General features: G+C 38.2%; 2 protein-coding genes across 2 annotated transcripts in view; one reads left to right on the top strand and one right to left on the bottom strand.

The window, feature by feature from the left end:
- LOC104285003 (cytochrome P450 2J6-like) overlaps positions 1 to 3,633 on the bottom strand; it is a 16,045-nt gene extending 12,412 nt beyond the window's left edge. Inside the window, 3 exon segments of the mRNA XM_009883396.1 lie at positions 617 to 698; positions 1,708 to 1,815; positions 3,560 to 3,633. Of these exon segments, the coding sequence (XP_009881698.1) occupies positions 617 to 698; positions 1,708 to 1,815; positions 3,560 to 3,633 (264 nt within the window).
- Positions 3,634 to 11,612: 7,979 nt separating this feature from the next.
- LOC104284945 (cytochrome P450 2J2-like) lies at positions 11,613 to 21,337 on the top strand. The gene is made up of 9 exons (XM_009883331.1): positions 11,613 to 11,783; positions 12,917 to 13,079; positions 13,619 to 13,768; positions 15,296 to 15,456; positions 17,004 to 17,177; positions 17,408 to 17,549; positions 18,208 to 18,395; positions 19,239 to 19,380; positions 21,159 to 21,337. Exons 1-9 carry the CDS (start codon positions 11,613 to 11,615, stop codon positions 21,335 to 21,337), a joined length of 1,470 nt encoding a protein of 489 aa, XP_009881633.1.

Genomic DNA, 21,337 nt, shown 5'->3' with positions numbered 1-21,337 from the left:
ACTGAACTCCTCTGCAAGCACAATGGCCTTTGCTTTTGTTCTGCAGGAATTCTGCTAAAAGCAGAAGACTCCCTCCTCCCACAAAATACAGGACAGGGAGCACAGGCCAACGCTCTTCAGGGATCACCATACTCCTAGATAAAAGAGCTGGGTTGCTTGTTTGGAAGCACAGTGTGACAGCTCCGCTGGCTACTTTTCATATCAGGTCTAGAGTTGGATGCCTCCTTCAGCAGCCAGGGCTTCCAAACTCCCTGATGGGACTTAGTTCTTGTCCACTATGAGGCACTACACATTAGAGTTTCTGCTTTCTCTCAACAGCAGGACTCCTGCTTAGCCAGAATTAATGCCAGAGTCTGTAATTATCTGCTTCACTTTTAATTCACAGCACCTGAAGGAGTGCATTCAAAGACCTCCTCAACACAAGAAGCTACAAAGAGGAGTGGTTCTTAGAAGACTTCGTGACTGAAGCTAGTGGAATAGGCTGTTCAAGATGTTGGTACCAAGCTGCCTCCTGAAGAACAGCACAGACCTTATAGGGATGGGGCTGCACATTGCTCCCCCAAAAGATATTATGGGTTGGCTTTCTAACTCCATCAGGCAGGGTGAATCTAAATACCTGCAAAAGGCTGCAGAAATTGAAGAGCTCCATGCGTGCCAACTGCTCACCCAAAAAATATATGGAGCCTCGCAGAAACGACCTGAAAGATCAATTATTGGTCTTAATTGCTGCCCTCCAAGACACCCCGTGATGTCTTACCCTGCACTTGCTCTGAGGCTGTTGCTCCTCGTCACAGTAGAGATGTCCCTGTGGGCTGTCATTCTCTCTCAAGATTTACTGTCTAAACAAAACTCAACCAATCCTTGCAACTACACTTGCATAATCCATTGGTGTTACTCATTAGCTGGCAGAAAGGGCATCAGGCAATTTTGAAAGATGGTTGCACACTTTGTTCCCTCATCCGAGTTCTTCAGTAGTATTCAAGGTACCTATCTCAATCCCTGTTGAGAAGGGTAGGACTTCTCTGGAGAAAAAAATGTTCTTCCTCGCGTAGGCATTAACGAGGGTTGGACTACAGAGGTTTCTTCCAGTGCTCAGGAAGAGCAAGAAAGTCCTGCAAGAAAGGAGGACTTCGTCCTAGGCTGTCTCTTAACCTCTCTCCCTGGCGAAGTCATCCACGCAAAGAGACACAGAAAACCACTCAGGTTTTATTTACTGCATTAAGCAGAAGGTCATATACTGTCTTGGCATAGCTGCTTTTCCTTGAATATTCCTTCTCCTCTTTGATTAGTAAACAAGATTGATAACCCCTCCCTGGTTTTCAAGCAGCACTGCAACTAAGGAGCATGCTGTTTTTTTCCCCTTCATCTTGAATTGCTGCTGGTTGGGCATCACAAGCAATCTTGATACAAAATTTATAATGCAAAGCGATATACAATTAACAGCTTCATAAACGTGTTCAGATGTGTTCTATGTACCCAGACATAAACAATGACTGTATTTGACAATGTTTCTTGCCACATTTGGAAAAATTTAAAAAGAAACACCTTGTCTGAAATCACTCACAACTTTCTCATACCTTCTCAGATCTGATCAGGTTTTCATTTCTGTAAACACAGCTAAGACAGCATAGGGCAGTTAAGACAGGCCCTGTAGTTTAGTCCATGGAAATTTTAGTTGCACAACAGCTGGACATCTCCTACGCCTACATTTTCATATGGATGGCATTATTTTCCTCATCCTGCCCAGGTATGACAGCTGATTTATTTTTTTTATCTGCAATATTCACGGACACATTTAGCACTGCCAGCTTCTTCCTAAAAACACAAGCAGAAAGAGAAACTTGAAAACAGAATTATTACTTCATGACACAGTTTCATAGTCAGTCTTTAGTTCAATCAAGAAATGAGACAAGCAGCCAACATAATGAAAATTACTCTTTCCAGGTTTTCCAAAATATTTTAAAGCACAACTTACTTTAAAAACAAAACCAAAAAACACACACCCTCCCACACACCCCCCCAAAAAAACCAACAATTCTGAAAGAACAAATTTCTGCATCAAGGACATCAGGTCTGACCTATGCCTCTACTTAAATTCCAGTGGATTGCTCTCCCTGCGAGTAGGAAAAGAGGGCTGCTTTTTCATTTGCCACTTGCCACATTTTGCTATTGCAGATTCAGCAACTATAAGTATTATCTTTTACTGAATAATTGGGTACAGGAAGTGAGAATTCTTTCAAGAGTTGTGTGTGGTTTTTTCTTCAATCTCCCCATGCAACGAGGTGACTGATACTGTGGTGCCACTTCAGAGTAAATTCATACGCAACAACACACAGTACACTGCATTCAGCAATGCCACAGGGACCATTTGGTTAGTCCGCATTTCCATAGGACCTACTCATAGGTAAGCACCATGGGTATAACTATATAGAAGTAAAGGGTAGCAACTCAGCATACTATAATGTGGTTTATCCCCTTCCTAACAGGTAAGGTTTTCATGAGATGCCATCAGGGAAGGACAAATGCCATTATTTCTCCCTGCTTTTACAGTCTCTTAAAAATTGTTTCTCGGGTCTACAGTACTAAGCATAAAACTTTTTAGCCGATTATAGCAGTTGATCATTTCAGCTAAAGGTAATAATTTCACATGCTCCTCATTGTGTGGAGAATGTCATAGGCCACATTAAATCTCACCTGCCTGAGGTTTCCAAGGATAGAACATGAAGTCAGCCCTGGGGAAAGGGTCTATGCACCCATGGCAATTTCAGGAGCTGTACAGTCAGGAGACACATGACCAGGCACACAAGAGCCTCACTGACAGAGCAGATCACTTCTGCTTTACAATAGAGGTCTGAGTAGGGAAGCAACAGCTGTGGATGTACCATCTGAAGCTAATTTATTACACTCTGAAGCGTTCACTTCTGAAAGAATTCTCATCCTATCCAGAATTAACAGGTATCTCATTGTCTTCCCTTTTGACCTTCTTTTACCCTTCCAGACTACTAGAAAAGTTTATTCACTGGAGCTTATTCAACAAGTTTTTCTCACAACACGCTATGACAGTAAGAATCATGGCTGCAATTAAAGAGCAAACAGTTTTCCTTCAGATAATTCAGGAGATAAATTTGTGAGGTTGAGCTACATAGGCTGAGCAAATGTCTTCAGAACTAATTGCAAGCACAGGAAAGAGTTCCACATTTAGAGCTGTATGGGTCTGGATGTAATATCATGACGGAAGACAGGCAGACCTCCCTCAGATACTGAAATATTCCATGTGCAGACTGCACACCCAATACTGTGCTGCAACTTCTACTTAGTTTACCGTATCCAGGTGTTTCAATATCAGGTTTTCTTCCACTCCCAGAGCTCTTTTCACTACATATTCTCTGCATTTTTTAAATTACCATGGTCTTTGTGGCAAAACCTAATTTTAATTAAGTATCTGTAGAGTCCTATACCTGCAGAAGCCAGCAGACACTCTTGTTAAAATAACAGCTGAAGGTGGTCATGCATACACAAAGCTGAGCTGGTAAACTGTTCCCACAGACACCAGATTTACTTGTGCAGAACAGTAATTGCCTCAACAGCCAAGTACAGATTCTCCAAGTTTAAACACTTTGCAGATTTTCCCATGCTCTATATCTCCCTGATGCTAAAGTCTGCAGGTAAAAATCTGTTTCCTCTAACTATTAAGGGGAGAGTCAGCCCCTTTCTTTCACAGGGGAAAGAAAGGCACCGGCTTTGAAACACATCCTTCAGCACATGTTACTCATCCAAACAAATCCCTAGAAGTCACCAGGCACTTTTATCAGTACTCTGCAGTTTTGAGTCTCTTTAAGTGTGTTTTCTCCAACTTTAACCTGGAAATCCTTCTGGTTTTTACAACAGATAGATGTCACCATCCCTTTATTCACTATGCATTCAGAGAAACCAAGGAGAAATCAAACTTCAGATTTTTAAAGTTCTACATCCTTTTCCAACAGGGAACGAACTAGTCACTAAATGAAAACATTACTGATAGCAACTTGACTGGAGAATATAACACCACTTAACCCATCTCGGTACAACTGCTTGTATTTTCCTATGAGCCTGATATATTGACTCATGCTTAAGTTTGTGATCTACTATAAACCCCAGATCCTTATCTGCACAGATTCTGCTTAGACTTTCTTCACCATATAATTAGAAATAATCCACAGTATACAATCACATTATGCCTAGGCCTTACTGTACAGCAGATGCGTTTTTTCATTTCATAGTGCTTGTTTTCATGTCAGCTGTAAATGTATAAGCACTCTCTTCCATCTAGCACACAAGTTATTGATGAAAGTATTCCATATTATAGGATCCACGATTGCAAAACTTCATTTGATACATTTATCTTAACAGTGAGCTTCAAGCTTCAAATTTGCTGAGAAAATTAGGTGCAAGAAAGAACATAAACTAAAGCCCTGCAAAGTAGTAAAACCAGATGTAAATGTAATTGTTGAGACTGTAATAGCTAGAAGCCCAAGGACTGATGAGAAAGAGAACTGACAAGAAAAGAGTAAAACCTAAAAAGCAGAGAACTGGAAGACAGCAACTCAGCAATACTGAGAATCAGCTAGATCCAGGGCACGTCAGGGGCTGACATTTCCCCATTTGATGGCTATCTGGTGGGCAGAGACTCAAAGTGTCTCAAGAGCAGTGGCAAGCATTAATGCTTAGCCCAATAGCATATTAACCACAGCTAGCTACTATATTAGCCAATAGATAATTCCTTTATAGTTTTAAATTGTGTATATTCTGCTGGCAGAGTCTGTCTGTGTATGGTAAAAGATATCTGCACAAAGGTGATCCAGCGAGGGTATGTTGCAACGCAAGCAGTCATAAAAGGAGAAAAAAAAAAAAATCATTAAGATTTTGAAGTTGTTTTTTTCAAAAAAAATTTCAACATTTAAAATTTTCTTTTCATATCAGAGGGAGAAACAATATTCAGCTATTTCACATTTTCCTCCAGGCTTTTAATTTACTAGGTTTCTACTCTGCACTTTTTTCAGAATTTCTGCAGCTATTGCTTGCCGTATGTTACATCCAGTAACAGAACAAAAGAAAGGCAAGAGAAAAAAAACATTAAGCACAAAACATTTAAAAAAAAGTCCGCACACCATACCGGGCTTTTCTTTTCAATTACGTGTAGATGAGCTCCCTCTATCAAAAGGAACACACACAATTACCACCTTCTCTGAACATCCTCTAACAACAGACCCTGTGTCAGTTGCAGTTTAGCTGTGAGGTACTGCCACACTGTTGAGAAAGATTATATCTTTTCCAATCCTGGGCAATCAGAAACTCTTCAGTATTTCAGCCTGGACTGCTTCCTGAATAAAAATGCAAATGGGATGAGCATTGTTACCTTCTTTCCAGTCTCAAACACACAAACAGTTGAACATTTCTCAGCCAGCACTGTAGAACTCAGGGTTACTGTTTCCCTTTCAGGATGAAACAGGACTCTACTACGTATTTTCAGCAAGTCTTATCTCAAATTTTCTGTTCTGTCCATGACTTCTGACATTCCAAGTGCAGCATCTAGGCTACTAGATACTGCTCAGGAAAACCATCAAAAAGAATGCTGAAGCTACAAATACTCAAACATCAGAAAATGCCAGAAATAAGACTGCACAACATTAAATACTTCTTCCTAACACTTCAGTGAGAAGAGGATAACGGACTTGATGTACTATGGTTTAGCCTATGAAATTCTTGTCTCTCTTCAATTCCTCTGCAGCTGCCTGCAGGGCACTGCCAAGATTATACAGCACTTCACAAAACAGCAACGCTGAAAGGGCGCTAGACTTTTGTAGCTCCTACACCATTAGAATACAAGATGCCACAGCACTCGTGTAAAGTCTGCATTGCTTTCACATAAGTAGCACTGCATCACCAAAAAAAAAAAAAAAAGCAATGGAAAACCAAAATATTTACAACAAAATGCTTAGAACAGTCACTTTCCTCCGTAGCAGCTAGGGCTCTAGCTTTTACTAATACTGCCCTCACTGCATGTCAGCGATGCACACTGTCTCAGCCTGCTACGCCCTCAGAAATATGCCCGAAAATGAATAAATTAATTACAATCCTGTTTTGAGAAAACTTTAGTAAATCTCTCCAAGATTACATATACCTTCTGGTTTTGCTTTGGGATAAAAAGGTATCTTATTACTAGCAGGAAGAGTTAAAGTGATGGATGTTACAATTAATTGTAATGCAGAAGAGATAGTATTTAAATGAACTCAGTTAATGTGCACAAATTGTGAATTTAGGATGAAAATGCAAATAAAGCAATGGTGATATCAAGTAGATATACACAGTTGTTCACAGAGAAGCTTTTTGCAAGCAGATTGGTTTGGGGGAAAATCAGTTTTCCTTGTTCCAGCATCTTCATTGTACGTTAGCAGCACCCCTCCGTGCAAGCCTCACTCATTTGTATATGACAAATGCTATTGCAAGAGCTCACGGGTAGAGACGACAGCTCAGAAAATCCGCTTCTGCCATCTACATCTTGGCTTTCATTAGCCAACCCTAAAGCTCTTTAGAAAAGTGAACGTCAGGGTTGGTTAGGCCCAGAGAGAGTCACAGACAAGCTATGAGCAGATCTAGGAACAGAAATCAAAGTTCCCAAGCCCCATTCCAGTACTTTGTCTATGCAACCTAAAGAGCTCATCAATCTTCAGGTCCCAACAACACAGGCGACAGTAGGAGGCAAAAACCTATCTTGTTTATTTATAATGTATGTAAGCAAAGTTCTCTTTTCCTGAGCTGAACCGACACATAGAATGGGAACTTTCTTTGCTCACATTTCCCAGTCTCGTGTTCACTCTAATTCTGTGCTCTATGCAATACTCTCCCTCTCTCAGTGCTTGCCTGGACATAATGTGTCTGCGTAATTCTATTCCCACAGAGAAATTCCGATGCCACCAACCAATTAACAGCCCCCGTTATGAAGCTTTTGAAAGACTGGAGGATGCAGGGGAAGAAGGAACAGCTAAATTGAGAAATCCAAATTAGTGTCTCCACTCGAAAAAAAAACAAAACCCACAAACAATCCTGCTTAGCAATTGTCTGCTCTGTTTACCCTGACGTCAAGCCAGTCACCACACACACACTAGCATGCCAAGCAATCGATGCACAGCATGGAACCAGTGTTTTCTAACACACACTGAACCTGTAGAGACAGGAAAAAAGAAAGAGCCCTGACATTTTGGGGATAGCAGATGACACACACTCTGGGCAGAGGAATACCAGGAGCCCTTTCCACCCCCAGCATGCCACATTCATCATTTGTTTGCTTCACACCATTCCAAAGATGCTGTTCTTTCCATATCCTCTGCAGTTGTTGCATTTGCTTCCCACTCCTATGGCCTAAAACCTTCATTACAACAGCAGATTTCCTCATCTGCTCAAAACAACCAAACTTAACATCTGTCATCTTGACTGGTGAGCTCTTGCAATAGTATTTGTGTCAGAGGAGAGCGAGCAAGATTTATGTGAAGAACTACTGCTCACATATACTCAAAACATTAAAATGAGGAATACTGAATTCATCTAAAACAGCTTTCTTGCTTTTCCCTTCCTTGTAAACTTCAGCCTCAGCTTTTCTGAAATAACTTTGCCTCACCATACTTCAGCATGCCCACAGCTCTTGCCTAGCAGGAGGAAAACACATAGTGCCCAAAAAGCCAGGCTCAGACTAAGCCTCTTGTTTGTCCCAGCCTTACCCAGCAGGACCCCAATTTACCCTGCAGAACGGTCTAGAAGAGCAGGCAGCAGGACAGGGTCACCGAGACAGCAGTAAGACCACTCACACGGCATCCACTGCAACACTGCCATGAAAAGTATGCAGCAAAGAGAGGGGACCTCACTAGTAATGGAGTACCCCATGTGTGTGAGAAGGTTTTATGTCAAATTAACTAATCTTGGTAATGAGAACACACATTTATGACTGAATCATTTCATCGAAATGGAATACAATACCATGCAGAGTACAATTACCTATGGAGTAGGTATGGAGTACAATTACCAGTGCAGAAAAGATCCAGTATTATACCGGTGACTGAGCTCCCCCGTGACTGAAGTGAGATGGCAACACTTACCACAACACTGATCAGAGGGGCTGCAAGGGCAAGAAATGTCACAAATGTCACGGGAAATAAATACTTCAACACCACCACGCAGGCTGGGCTGACACCACACTATGCCACAATGCAGAGGCTCAGCCTTTACAAACTGCCAGTGACTGCTTCAAGAAGCAACCACTGAGGGACCTCAAAGCAAAGCTGCTGCTCATTCAGTATGGTGGGCACCAAGCAATCGCCAGACAGAAGTGTCCTACTGTATTTATTTTTCATAACTATGCTTTCAGTTTCCGATTGCTCTAGGGCACAGTCACCTATGGGTTCCACAAAACATTAAGCTAGAAAACAACAGGGTTACAAAGCATAATTAATAACCAATGACATGCTCACCAAGCCTGACCACTCAGATTTATAAATAAAAAAGGTTTAATAAAATAAATAAGTGGACTGGAGGGACAAGGACAGTATTTTGTGATTTTAAATTTGTCAATATAGAAGGTCACTAAAATTTGAATATTTCACACTAGGCTCTCTTTTTACTTTTTAACATTTCATCATAAGCACCATTATTAACAGGTAATTTCAAGGCTCAACTCATCTTAGTTCTGGTAATTTTGAAGGATATAAATCACACCCTCATTGATGGCTTATGTGCATCAGCTTTCAGTGGTCTTTCACTGTTGCAAAACTTCCAAATGTGGCAAATTATTCTGTGCACAAACACTAAACAAAATAGCCCTTGCTTCCTTTTAACCAGACAGGACTTGCTGGAGGAAAAAAGGGGGGGCAGGGTCGAAACATATGAAGAAGTGAAGTTCTGATGTGCACAAGCAGCAAGTCAAGTTAGTTGGAAATTTTCATCAGGTAACTCATTTTAAAGTCTGAAATAGCATCGAAACCTGAAAAATTGGATAGATAAATGACTGCTCAATGGCATAACTCAGTAACACTGCAATTTTTGGCAAAGATAAGAGTTATCCTGGAACCGTCAGAATTCGCTGATAAAACCATAAATGGTATTTATTTACCAATTGCTTCTCTTAGTTTTTTGTCTATTTAACTCTTGAAGTGTAAGATTTATGGAACCATGCTGCTGAAAATTATGCTCCTTAACCTTTTTCGTTTCCACTTCTCTGTCCAAAAATCTAAACAAACAGATAAAAGAGTTACACGGGCATGCTCCTTACCCTCCGACGGCTTCTCCGCTTCCACACTTTCTGGAAAGCATCTGCATGCACAGCCAACTAAAGCAGAAAAGCTGCACGATACTGCGCAGAGAAGTCAAGTGGTGGCTGCTCAGAAACGTAAAGCAAGCAAACACTGCAATGTCGCTCCTTCTTTGCAGCCCCCTGAAACTTCCTAATATTTCACATTTGAATCTGAAATTATTAAAATCCGCTAAAGCAAAAAAAGACAAATGCTCATCCACACGTTTTTCAAGACTGAATGATGCAAGATTATATTTAAAACATTTTCTTTTATTAGCCTACACCAAAAAAAAAAAAATTCAAACTCATTAGAAAACTAACTGAGCATCCATACCTGTAACCTGATACCTGCTTGAAGTTTAAGGAAATTCATAGGAGTTCTTAAGAAGCCCATGGATAGCATTAAACCTTTATATTTCATGATCATAACACACACTGAATCCAATCGATAACCTTGATGTTGCTGAAAACTTTTGAACTGGATACTGCAGACTGGAAAATTCAGCAAACCTGCTCAGAGAAATTATGATAAAATTTTAAAATAGGCAACTTGTACAATTGTATGGATTCCCTTATTCTCCCATAGTTACTTGAAGATATACCATAACATTAGCTGAGTTCTTGATTGAAGTGCTGAGATGTATCATAACATTAGATGAGTTCTTGATCAAAGTGTTGAAAAACCCAGTGTAATATAACAGCTAGTAAATAAAACCGAAACAAACTATACAAAGTAAGACTTCATAGAGAGATCCACAGGGCACCAAATAATCAAGAGATAAAGAAAGCTGTTTTACAGTCACAGTATAAGGCATGTAAACTACTGTAGCTAAGGCTTATGTTCAGCTAAAAGATGGTATTTAGGACCAAATTCTGAAGCACAATACATACTAATATCACTCAAACTGGGAAGTTCCAAATATGTTTGAGGGTCATACATCATCTTTCCTTAGCCTCCTAAATTCCAAAGGAGATAGTTCCTGACAATCCACTTAGCAGACAGAGGCACCCTAAGTCATCTCCAGGTCCTCTACTGCACTTCTAATTCAGTAAGATCTCCAAACTCGACATTGCCCAGGGGCTGAAAAAAATCAACAAGTAGAATCAGCTTTAAGAGAAAATAGATGTTGCCATCCCAACAGGAGTAGATAAAATGGGAGATCTGAAATCCTGTCCCAAATGAATAACTTCAAAAAAATTACCTGAAGGGAGACCAAAGAAATTACCTAAATCCATCATCTTGTCCCAAACCACCAAAATTATGCCATTTCTGTTTGCTTTGCAGTGGTGGAAATTCCCAAAACTTTGAAAGCAACCTACTCCAGTCCATACATTACATCAAAGTCAGTGAATAACACAGAAGAAAAGTAAGGCTCTTTTTAAGTTAGTTTGCTACACATTGGTACAAACCTTTCCTGGAAAGCTTATGGGTCCCACAAATCAATGAAGATTAAAAGTTTTGCCTCTTTCTTTAGTTTATTTGTTCTTTTTTCACAGATAAAATAGAACCTGGGCATTTTTTCACCTCTAAAATTTGCACCAGGAAGTGTTAATCCTTATCATTAAACAAAAAATAATAAAATTTAGAAAACACCATACACTGGTGTGAAAACACTGGACAGAAAAATAATCTCTCAATTGTGTTCTGCATAATATCATAACTTAGCCTAGAATATGATGAAAGGGGAAAGTAAATACTCTCCTAATACTTAAATTACACTTTTCTTTTTCCCAGACATTAATTTAGCTTTATGCTACATGAATTCAATTATTTTTGATCTCAGAGACCATATCCTAACAGACAGGTATTGTGTATATCTTTCTTCTTGTATAAAAGAAACCACATAATAATTGTAGTATTTCAGAAAGACAATAAGTAATGCATCCTTGGTATTTTAATGTTTAACTACAGGAAATTGCATGACATGTTACCATTATGCAAGACTTGTATAACTGTTCAGTAATTAGCATTTAGACACAGTATCAATACTAAGAAGGAAAAAAATTCTAAGTGAAAAAAGACAGATCACAGTTACAAGTCATAAAAGAGAGTAGGCGTGGCCTGGCTAACTGCAAAGGATCACACATTTCAGTTTTCTAAGGATTCAGCTTGGGAAAACTGTAGATTGTCAGGGAGACGGCTAAACCAGACACACATTCTTTAGAAAGAGTTTGACTTCAGTAGAAGGAAACTCATCTACTCACCTCCAAATTTTCAGAGGAAGTCATATGCAAAAAAAAAATAAATAAACCAACCCAAAACAAACCAGTTAGAAATTAAAATTTTGATAAGATGTTGGGGATTGCTCAGTTTTTTATAGCTCTAGTAGTAGGTCTCCTGATTTTGCAGTTCCTAAAGCTGCAATGGATGCGTACCCAGCTTCCTCCAGGACCAGTTCCCCTCCCCATCATCGGAAATCTGTGGCTGCTGGACTTCAAACTTCGTCGAGAAACTCTCACTAAGGTATTTATCTCTACAATTGAAAATCAGTCTGAATCTATTTTAACTTGAATTGTACATTGCATAGGAACAGTCTAAACTTGGAATTATTTTTTTTTTAAACCTCAAGCTTGATTATCAGCCAATTTCAAAGAATCCAAGGACCCTGCATTATTAAAAATATTTCCGAGTAATAAACACCATAATTGCTTTACTCCTTCTTATTTTCTTTCTCTTTTGGATACAGTAACATCCATGCATAACATTATCACAAGCACTGTCAATAGCACTTCTTTCTCTTTTGGATACAGTAACATCATCACAAGCACTGTCAATAGCATGTTCTTCCATTGACAGTTTCATTCTCTGTTTCTGTGTTGGTATCTAGCCCTGTAAACCACCTCTAGTAGAACTTCCTTTGCCTGACACTAATGGCACTGGAACATCTCCAGGCCACGAGTGGTCTGATCTCTATTGGAAGACCAAACATATACTCTAAACTGACTCTTTTTTTCTTATTTGTACAGCAAAAATATTTATTGGCTGCAGGAAACAGTTTATTCAGTTTATTACTTAAAAAAAAAAAAGCAGGAAAAAATGATTGCTGTTATGTTCACAGCATGATTCCTTTATAAACTAATTAAAACTATTTTTAAAGTAAGGAACTTGCTTCAAACTGTTTTAAGGAAAAATACAAGCATGATCTGAGGAAAGACAATAGAGAAAAAATGAGAAAAATCACATAGAAGCTATTGGAAAAAATACAAAAACATTTCTTTGCTTTCTTCAGATGTCAGAGGTAAGAAAATATGATCAATTTGGTTCATTCATAAAATAAACTGAAAAGCTCTGGGATTTTGCCTGTATGCATTTGTTCTTTGATTCTGACCTGACAGAGAAGACCTCTGTTCCTCTTTTTGTGAAGTTTTCAGAGCTAGTCTTCTGAGAGACGTCCTTAGTATCTATTCCATAAAGTGCGATTATCTTCTGTTCCCAAAGCACCTTACAACAGAAAGCTAAATTCTTCTGAAACCTGTAATTCAATCTGATGTTGGCAAACAGGTTTAGTTACAACTACAGAAAACTCTTAAAATTAGTATTTAAGTGTACACATTCCCTGGTTTATATTTATTAATTTACTGTTATTAACTCTTCAGTTATCCAACATCTATGGAAATATCTACACATTGTGGATGGGACAGACACCTATGGTTGTACTAAATGGGTACAAAGCAGTAAAGGATGGCATCATCACCCATTCAGAGGAAGTTTCCGGAAGACCTCTCACCCCATTCTACAGGGATATGATGGGCGAGAAAGGTACAACGTGTTAAACAATACTGAAATATGAACAAGATGTAAAGAAGAAAGACGCTTTCCTCTATATACACACATACGTGAGTTACTGCTATACAAGTACATAACTGGGCTTACACAGCAAAAAGGTTCTACGCAAAGCTGGCATATTAAGAAAAGGAAAAAACAAAAATTTCTCCTCTTACAAAGCTTACTACTGACTTTTTTTCTTCCCAATAGATTCAAAGGAACATCTGCCTGGAGGAGTTGCCCTTCAGTTGTATCACTTCTAAAACAGAAGACTCTTCATGTAGAAGACATCTATAGACAAAGCTGTTCTGTCCTTTCCAAAACCCACTATCACTCAGTTTCCAGGGTCACATTTATAAGGAGCTATATAGCTGAGAATCGTAAAAGCCTAAGTTAGAGACTAAAAGTCAGTATGCGAAACCACAGTGCCTTCTTTGTTGGTGAAATGGAACCATATCTAAATCGCATTTTGCCTCCTGCAGTGAAAGGATTTCCCTTCCCAGCAATGAAATAAATGTTTCTGTGGTCTTCAGGTATTTTTCTGACGAGTGGGCACACCTGGAAGCAACAGAGACGCTTTGGTATGACAATTATAAGAAGTCTGGCGCTCGGTAAGAACACTTTGGAGCATCAAATTCAAACAGAGGCCTGTCAACTTGTGAACATCTTTGCAAACACAAAAGGTAAATTCACTAGGATAACACTTAGAGCTTTTTCTGAAATATAGTAGATTGGGGGAGTTAAAGTTTCACAATACATTTTTACAAGTAATATAGATATTATTCCTATTAGTGGGACTTTTACTGGCTACTTAATTACATTCTTAGCAAAAAATGTTTTGTCTGCACAGCGGGCAATATAAAATTGTTTTTTGAAATAAGGATAGTAAAAAAATGTTTATTATCAACACAGTCTTGGGGACAGCTTGTAACAATTCTTACATTCAAGGAGTATAGGAAAACCCTATGTTCTTCTCCATAAAGTACACAATTTGTGACCTGCTGCAAGTTGTTCTAGGACAGCAGGCCTTTAGGATTTGGCAGAGAAAGAACCCCAACACAAGGAATGTATCATTCAGTCGTCCAACAAAATTTCTTTTTAAGGTTTGGATGAAATAGAAACCAACAGAGTTTTAGCAAGATGGCAAAATAAAGCAATTAAATATAAATATTCTGAACAGCCAAATCCCTCGCCCACAGTGTGTTCCATACCAATGTGAAAACATGAAGTAGTTGCCCAAGGTCTCCCTCCAACTCTCCTTGCCCTAGACACAGCAAAACAGCCCATCTCTCTTCTGAGAGCAACACATTCACAGATCTTTTAAATATAAAGGATGAACAAACCATCAATTGGGGTATCTCTACAGCGCAAACCTTTACCTTCCATGCAATCCTTCCTCAATTTTAAACTCATTAATTGTCTTTACTCTTTCCAAGGAGGACTACAGGCATTGGACTGAAGTCAGATGCCGTCTAGATATGGTGCTCAGGGACATGGTTTAGAAGTGGGCCCAGCAGAGTTTAAGTAACAGTTGGACTTGATGATCTTAAAGGTCTTTTCTAGCCATAACAATTCTATGTGTAATCCACCATTTTCCATAGTAGTATAATTCAAAGCTTGGCATTGCTATTGAAATGTGTATTTAATTCAATTTTTTCTGAATTTAACGCTTTTAATGGGAGCTGTTTTCCAATCCACTATGTGAGTTTTGCCTTTTGAGCCTGTGGGGGAAAAAAAAAAATATATAGTTGAATTGTTAAGCTGTACTTGAAAATCAAAAGGAGACAAATGGTTTTCAACATGACTAAGAAATTAAAACTTTAAAATTTTTTTCCTGATTTTTGGGGGGATTGTTTGTTTTGTTTTTTTAATTGCCAATTATCTGACTCTAGATGTGAAGGCATATGTTCTAATTAATTGCTTGTGTTTTCACACAACCCAGACCACAAGTCACAAAGGGGAAAAGAAACCTAATGTTTGTCTTCTCAAAACCAACAGTCACTGTATTTTACAAGAATAAAAAGCAGATTGAAAATAAATATTCCCTGCACTTACAATCCATACAGTTAATCTGTATTAAACTAGAGTTTATTTGTGTGAAATTTAAGTAGTCTGGATGTACTAATATTTTTACCATTAAAAAAAAATCTTCCTCATTTTTCTTACTGTAGTCTATGCAGAAATATTCACGGTATCTCCTATATTCACAGGCAAACCTTTCGACCCCCACACTTTCATTGTCCATGCTATTGCAAATATAATTTGTGCTGTTGTTTTTGGTCATCGCTTCTCCAGCAATGATGAATCTTTCAGCAAGCTTATCAAAGCTGTTTCTTTTGTGATCTACTTTCAAGCTACTATCTGGGGCAGGGTAAGGATCTAATTTTCTTGTTCTTATTCCTTAAAATGCATTTGCACTTCACAAGTCAAACCAAACAAATCAAAAGTCAGTGACAATTATTCCCAGATGTTTCCATACCATTGTTCTGCAAGCCATTGTGCAGTAATAAATTAATACATACCTTAGATATGTCATTACTGCCTTATAGTCCTTCTTTATGTCAGTAAATCACGTGTCCTAAAATTTAAATTCTAGATCATCACCGATTTTCACAGATTTCCAAAATATATAATGTATTTCAAACAAGTAATCATTTGCAGAGTACTGTGTAAGATTCTTAAATCTTAAAATGAAAGCAACTTCTAAAATTTAATTTTTAGTCTTGAGAATACAGAAGTGCAATTAATAAGAACTAAGCTTTCAAAGTCCTATTCTTTTCAGTAGATAGCTTGCATCTCAGGTAATTCATGTTACCACCAAGATCTGAGTTATTCTGAGCTTCCTATAAGATACAGATGACAATTGCATCACATCAAGAAGAATCTTTTTAAGTTCTTGAAAGCTATTGCTTATATTGTGCAGATTTTGGCACAATGGCATTCTATAACACCATCAGGTTCTCTGTTCTTTCATACAGAGATGCCTCAAAAAGAAATCTGAGTAAAAATCAAGCCTGAGAAAATCTGCTTGGAGCCAGATTCAGCCCTCAATTACTCCAATTCACCCATTTTCAGAAGCCCCTATTGCATTATTAGGTATGCATCCAAAAAGTAAAATATAATCATTCTCCTGCTCTCTGTGACCTGATACCCACCACTACATGACATTGACAGTTTGGTCAGCTGATGGGGTCCTAGAGGATGAAGTCCTTTCACAAAACACACACAATGCAAAGAAATGCAAATAATTATTTTCCCCTCAACAAATACACATACCAGTTTCTTCTGGAGGAAAGCCTTCTAAGACTGAGAGCTCAAGTCAGCTTCTATACCTTTTCAGTCTTCAACCTATGAAGGATAGAAGAAAGTGTCACTATTGAATATTGACACGATCATAACAATTTAGACTGCTGCATATGCGTAATAGCTCATTAACAAATCCCAAACAAGTTTTCCTTGATGTCAGTTTACTTAGAGATCAATCTAAAGATCTCATGATTCCTCTTAGAAATGTAGAATAATTTACATTGGAAGAGACGTCTATGTGTCAGCTAATCCAACTCCATGCTCAAAGCAGGTCTAATTAGATCAGGTTGTTTAGGGACTTGTGTGGTCAAGTCTTGAAGTCTCCAAGGACAGAGATTTCACACAAACTCTCTCGGAAATCTGTTCCCAGTATTTAATCAATCTCCTGATAAAAATAAAACAATTTTAAAAGAATACCACCAAAAAAAGTAAATAAATAAATAATATTTTCTTACATCTAATCAGAATTTCCCATATTCTTACTTATGTCTATGGCCTCTCATACTAATTAGGAGCCCACGTATTGCAGTGACTTCAGAGTTATCAAGAAATCACAATTGGGTTCTCAGTTTAAAAGAGCTCATGTTTCTTCCTTTTTGTTTAAAATCACAGATGTATGATGCTTTCCCATGGCTTATGCACCATTTCCCAGGACCTCATCAGAAAGTGTTTGCATACAATGACTTGATGCACAATTTAGTTATAAAGGAGGTCCAGACTCATGAGACACAGAACACAGGTGAACCACAGGATCTCATTGACTTCTACCTAGCTCAAATAACAAAAGTAAGTATTTGTTTATCACATTATCCCCTCCTTGGCCTCAATGCCTACTACAAATACTTGCTGTTTAGGTATTGCTACGGATTTTTTATATGCAGAGTTTGTTTAGCACTGAAGATTTTTGTTTTGGTGGGCTGCTCACTGTTTTTAATCAAACAATGACAATTTCTATGTGACAGATGAAATGTCTGAAATTATCTACTTCATAGTCTTCTCATTAATACACCCTACAGACCAAAGATGACCCTACTTCTACGTTTAATAAAGACAACATGGTTCAGACTGTGGTTGATCTTTTGCTGGGAGGGACAGAAACAACAAGTACCACCCTTCTCTGGGCACTGCTTTATATGGTACAATACCCAGAAATACAAGGTGAGCAAAAGCATTATCAGAGAACTGCATTCAACGTTACATCATAATGAACTCCAATAAAGTGTAAGTATTAGCTCAATCACTTGCAATACATCAAAATAACCCTTAACAATGAATATGGACGTTGGTACATCAACAATTGAGATCTAGAAAATGAAAGTTTAATAAATGAAACAAATGTGTGCTTTCCCCACCAGTTCACTAAGAAGCAACACTAGCAGAAATTACTAGTAGCCACTGTTTTATCTAGAAGGGGATGGCAAAGACAGAATAACAATCTAAAGACATTTCATATGCAACCTAGTCTCCTCCTAACCTTCAAAGTGGAAAAGCTTTAAAAAAATACCTGGTCTGATGTGTATTTATAAACATAACAGAAATTACACCTGTAATTTCAAATTTTAATCCTTTTTTTTTGAAACATAGAACTGTACTATCCTCATCATCAGGTGGGATGTGTCTTAAATGAGAGATCATCTTGTGCTTCGGGGATATGCACTTTCTTGATCAACTGAAACCAACACAGCAGGCAAACTACATGCCAACCCTTTTCATGGCAAAATAATTACTTTTTTTCCCCAATCCTGGACCACAGTCATACAGAAACCTCCTGGAAAAGGTGGGGAGGGGAAGTAAAAAGATGTTAATTTCTATGCAGAAAAGGTTCAAAGAGAGATAGAGACTGTTCTGGAACCCTCTCATCTCATCAGCTATGAAGACCGTAAAAAACTGCCATATACAAATGCTGTGATTCATGAAGCTCTGCGGTACAGCAATGTTACTTCTGTTGGGGTCCCTCGACAATGCGTGAGGAACACAACTTTGCTGGGTTTTCACATTAAAAAGGTACAGAGTATACCTCCATCTTTCTTAAAGTTTTCAGCTATTAATATTTAGTATTTATATGACATTAGCTTCTATAATTCTTAACTTCGAATAGACAGCATGTGGTAGCACATCACAGACACAAAACAAAACCGAGTGCTCTGAACCACGGCTAAGTCCACATTAACAAATGCAAAATAAAGCTAGGCAAAAGTCTAACAGCACAAGCAGCAAACACAAGGAAAACTGAAGTCTTTCTTCTCACTAGTCAAACATGGATGATGTCTGAGCATCAAAGCAGAACGTGTGTTTTAAGGAATGGTGAAGAAATGAGGTTTAATGAATGTCAAGCTAGCTAACTTTCACACACAAGGGAGCAGCCTGGAGCAACCTATAGTCATCCCTGACAAAACACACACACACACAAATCACACACTTCAGATGATGGCAGCTCAGTACAGAGAGAGATCCAATAGTTGTATTGGCATGATATAAACATCCCAAATATATTAAGCATAAAATTGATGTGATGGAATCGAAAGATCCAGTGAAGTGTACAAAAAATAAAAGGTGTTATGATTAGTTTGGCAAGCATGTAAAACAATCCAAGCGCCACTCTAGCTTAGACATGAAGACACTTCAATAGCCCTGACAGAAGATAATTAGGCAAAGGCAAACATAATACGTTATGACAAACAGAAAATACAAGGGTTTGTTATGCCTGGATGTGCACAGGCAAAGACTGAATTGAATCCAAGCACTGGGCTGCAGGCACAGGATGGCATATTATCTATTAGGGAGTAGGGAAATCCAAAAAAGGAATCAGTCATACATGGAAAACATAATCTCTGCTTCTTCTTTCAGGGCACAATTGTATTGCCAAATCTGCACTCCGTTGTGTATGACTCTGAGCACTGGGCGACCCCTTGGAAGTTCAACCCAAATCATTTCCTTGATTTGGATGGCAATTTTGTGAACAAAGAGGCATTCTTACCTTTCTCAGCAGGTAATGCCCTGATGTTTGAATATTCCTGTTCACTGCGTCTTGCAGCAAGATTGAAAACACTATTTCTAAATTCTGAAATTTTAAAAAACATACTTTTATAAAAACGTTTTTGACACAAAGATTTAGAGTCAGGTTTCTACTGTAAGAGCCACAAATATCTTGCATTTTATATTTTTCATACCTTCAAATGGAGGATGAGTATGGCTAAAAGACATAATGCTATCTCCTTGGTATATGGATGGTTCCTACTACAAGAGTATCTGAGCTCCCTAGTCCCCAATATATTAAATCCTGGTAACACCCTCAAATCAGAAAATCGTTTTATTCTCACCTTACAGACAGGAAGCCCAAAGACAAAAATAATATGGATTTGGCAAAATATACAGAGACAATCTGTGATAAAGGAGGAAACCAAACCTCAAACTCCCAAATCCTACAGTAACAGTATAGGTTCTCTTGTATCTCCAGAAAACTAGCAAAATCCAGTCTCCTCAGTAGAATATTATTAGGTTAAAAAAAATAAAATCTAACTTTTCAAAAGCATGTTACGATGTAAAACTTACCTAATTTACAATGCAAGGTGCGGTGATTCAAAGACATGGGAGAGTAAGAAGTAGTATAAAACATTACTCAGAGAGCTTCTCTAGACTACAAGTTTCTTCAACAAACAGATTATTAAGCAGCACAGAACAGGAGGCTGGCATTATTTACTGAAAATTAAAATATAAAAATTGAACAATAAAACCACGGGGAAACAGCTGAGGCTTTTCTATGTCACTGTGACAGATTATGCTATCATCTATTTGTTGTAGATAAAAAGCAGACAGTATGCTAAATAACACACAAAGCAGTCAGATTAAAGAAAGTAAATCCAGATTTTAAAACCATTTGCCCAAATTGCCTGTAAATCCTAAAATCGTATTTGCAAAACAGGTACTTAGCATCTTACCTCCTTTATTCACCAAATGTCCACTAGTTTACATGAATCAAGACAACTAATTTAGGTTACCATTTCAACCCAGACATAGGTAGTTTTCTTTTTTATTGGCTTTGGTCATTTTCTGTTTTTATAATCTGAATATTTACGCATCCTGAGTATGTTTTGGGGTTTTTTTTAGTCTGGAATATATAGATATACTGAAATAAACTGTGAAAACAATATGCCAAAATGAGTCACTGACTCTATACATCACTGCACATGCAGTTTCATTCCCTTCACTTACATATCTGCTCCTGGACAGTGTTAGGAATAGTGGGCTACAAGGACTCAATATAGCCCTTCTTAATTTCTGCTGAAGAAAGCTTGATTACATCCTTCTACTTAGCTTCAGAATTGCATACCGCAATGCTCCAGTTCTCCCTCCTCAACAACCAAAGATACGACTCTGAAGTATATGAAGCCTTTTAAACTCTGGCTTAACTGAGCAGCAATTCATGGTTCCCAAAGAACAAGAGGCAAAAATAGAAAGGGTGAATTCCATACAAGCTCCAGGGGAAAAAACCCAAAACAAACAACAAAACCCTCAACACAAACAAACAAACAACCCAAACCCCACAAAACACAAAAAACCCAAACTAAGCAGTTGATGTAATTAGAGATGTAGTTTCTCAGTTAAATGTTTCCTCCCACCTCCAAAGGCATCTTCTGTCCTTACAGAAGGAAATAGGAAATAACGGTCTTACATGAACAGAATTTATGGAACTCAATAGAATTTTGTTTCAGTTCTTTTTCAGAACTTAATTTTACACAACTAACTCTTTTCCCCTTTCTTCTGCAGGGCACCGTGTATGTTTGGGAGAACAGATGGCACGAGCTGAACTGTTTATCTTCTTTACCAACCTCCTTCGTGCATTCACATTCCAGCTCCCTGAGGGAGTAAAGGAAATCAATTTGGAGTACATTTTGGGTGCAATACTGCAGCCGCATCCATACAAACTCTGTGCTATTCCACGCTAG

This window comes from Charadrius vociferus, unplaced genomic scaffold (assembly GCF_000708025.1).
Source record: "Charadrius vociferus isolate BGI_N301 unplaced genomic scaffold, ASM70802v2 scaffold214, whole genome shotgun sequence".
NCBI lineage: Eukaryota > Metazoa > Chordata > Aves > Charadriiformes > Charadriidae > Charadrius > Charadrius vociferus.
The sequence above is the reverse complement of the archived record's forward strand: the minus strand, read 5'-3'. Positions and strand labels throughout refer to the sequence as shown.

Coding starts and splice junctions, on each gene's coding strand:
- LOC104284945 (XM_009883331.1), top strand. CDS start 11,613: ATGTTGGGGATTGCTCAGTTTTTTATAGCTCTAGTAGTAGGTCTCCTG. Junction 17,178..17,407: donor ACCTAGCTCAAATAACAAAA/GTAAGTATTTGT, acceptor TACACCCTACAG/ACCAAAGATGACCCTACTTC. Junction 19,381..21,158: donor ATTCTTACCTTTCTCAGCAG/GTAATGCCCTGA, acceptor TTTCTTCTGCAG/GGCACCGTGTATGTTTGGGA.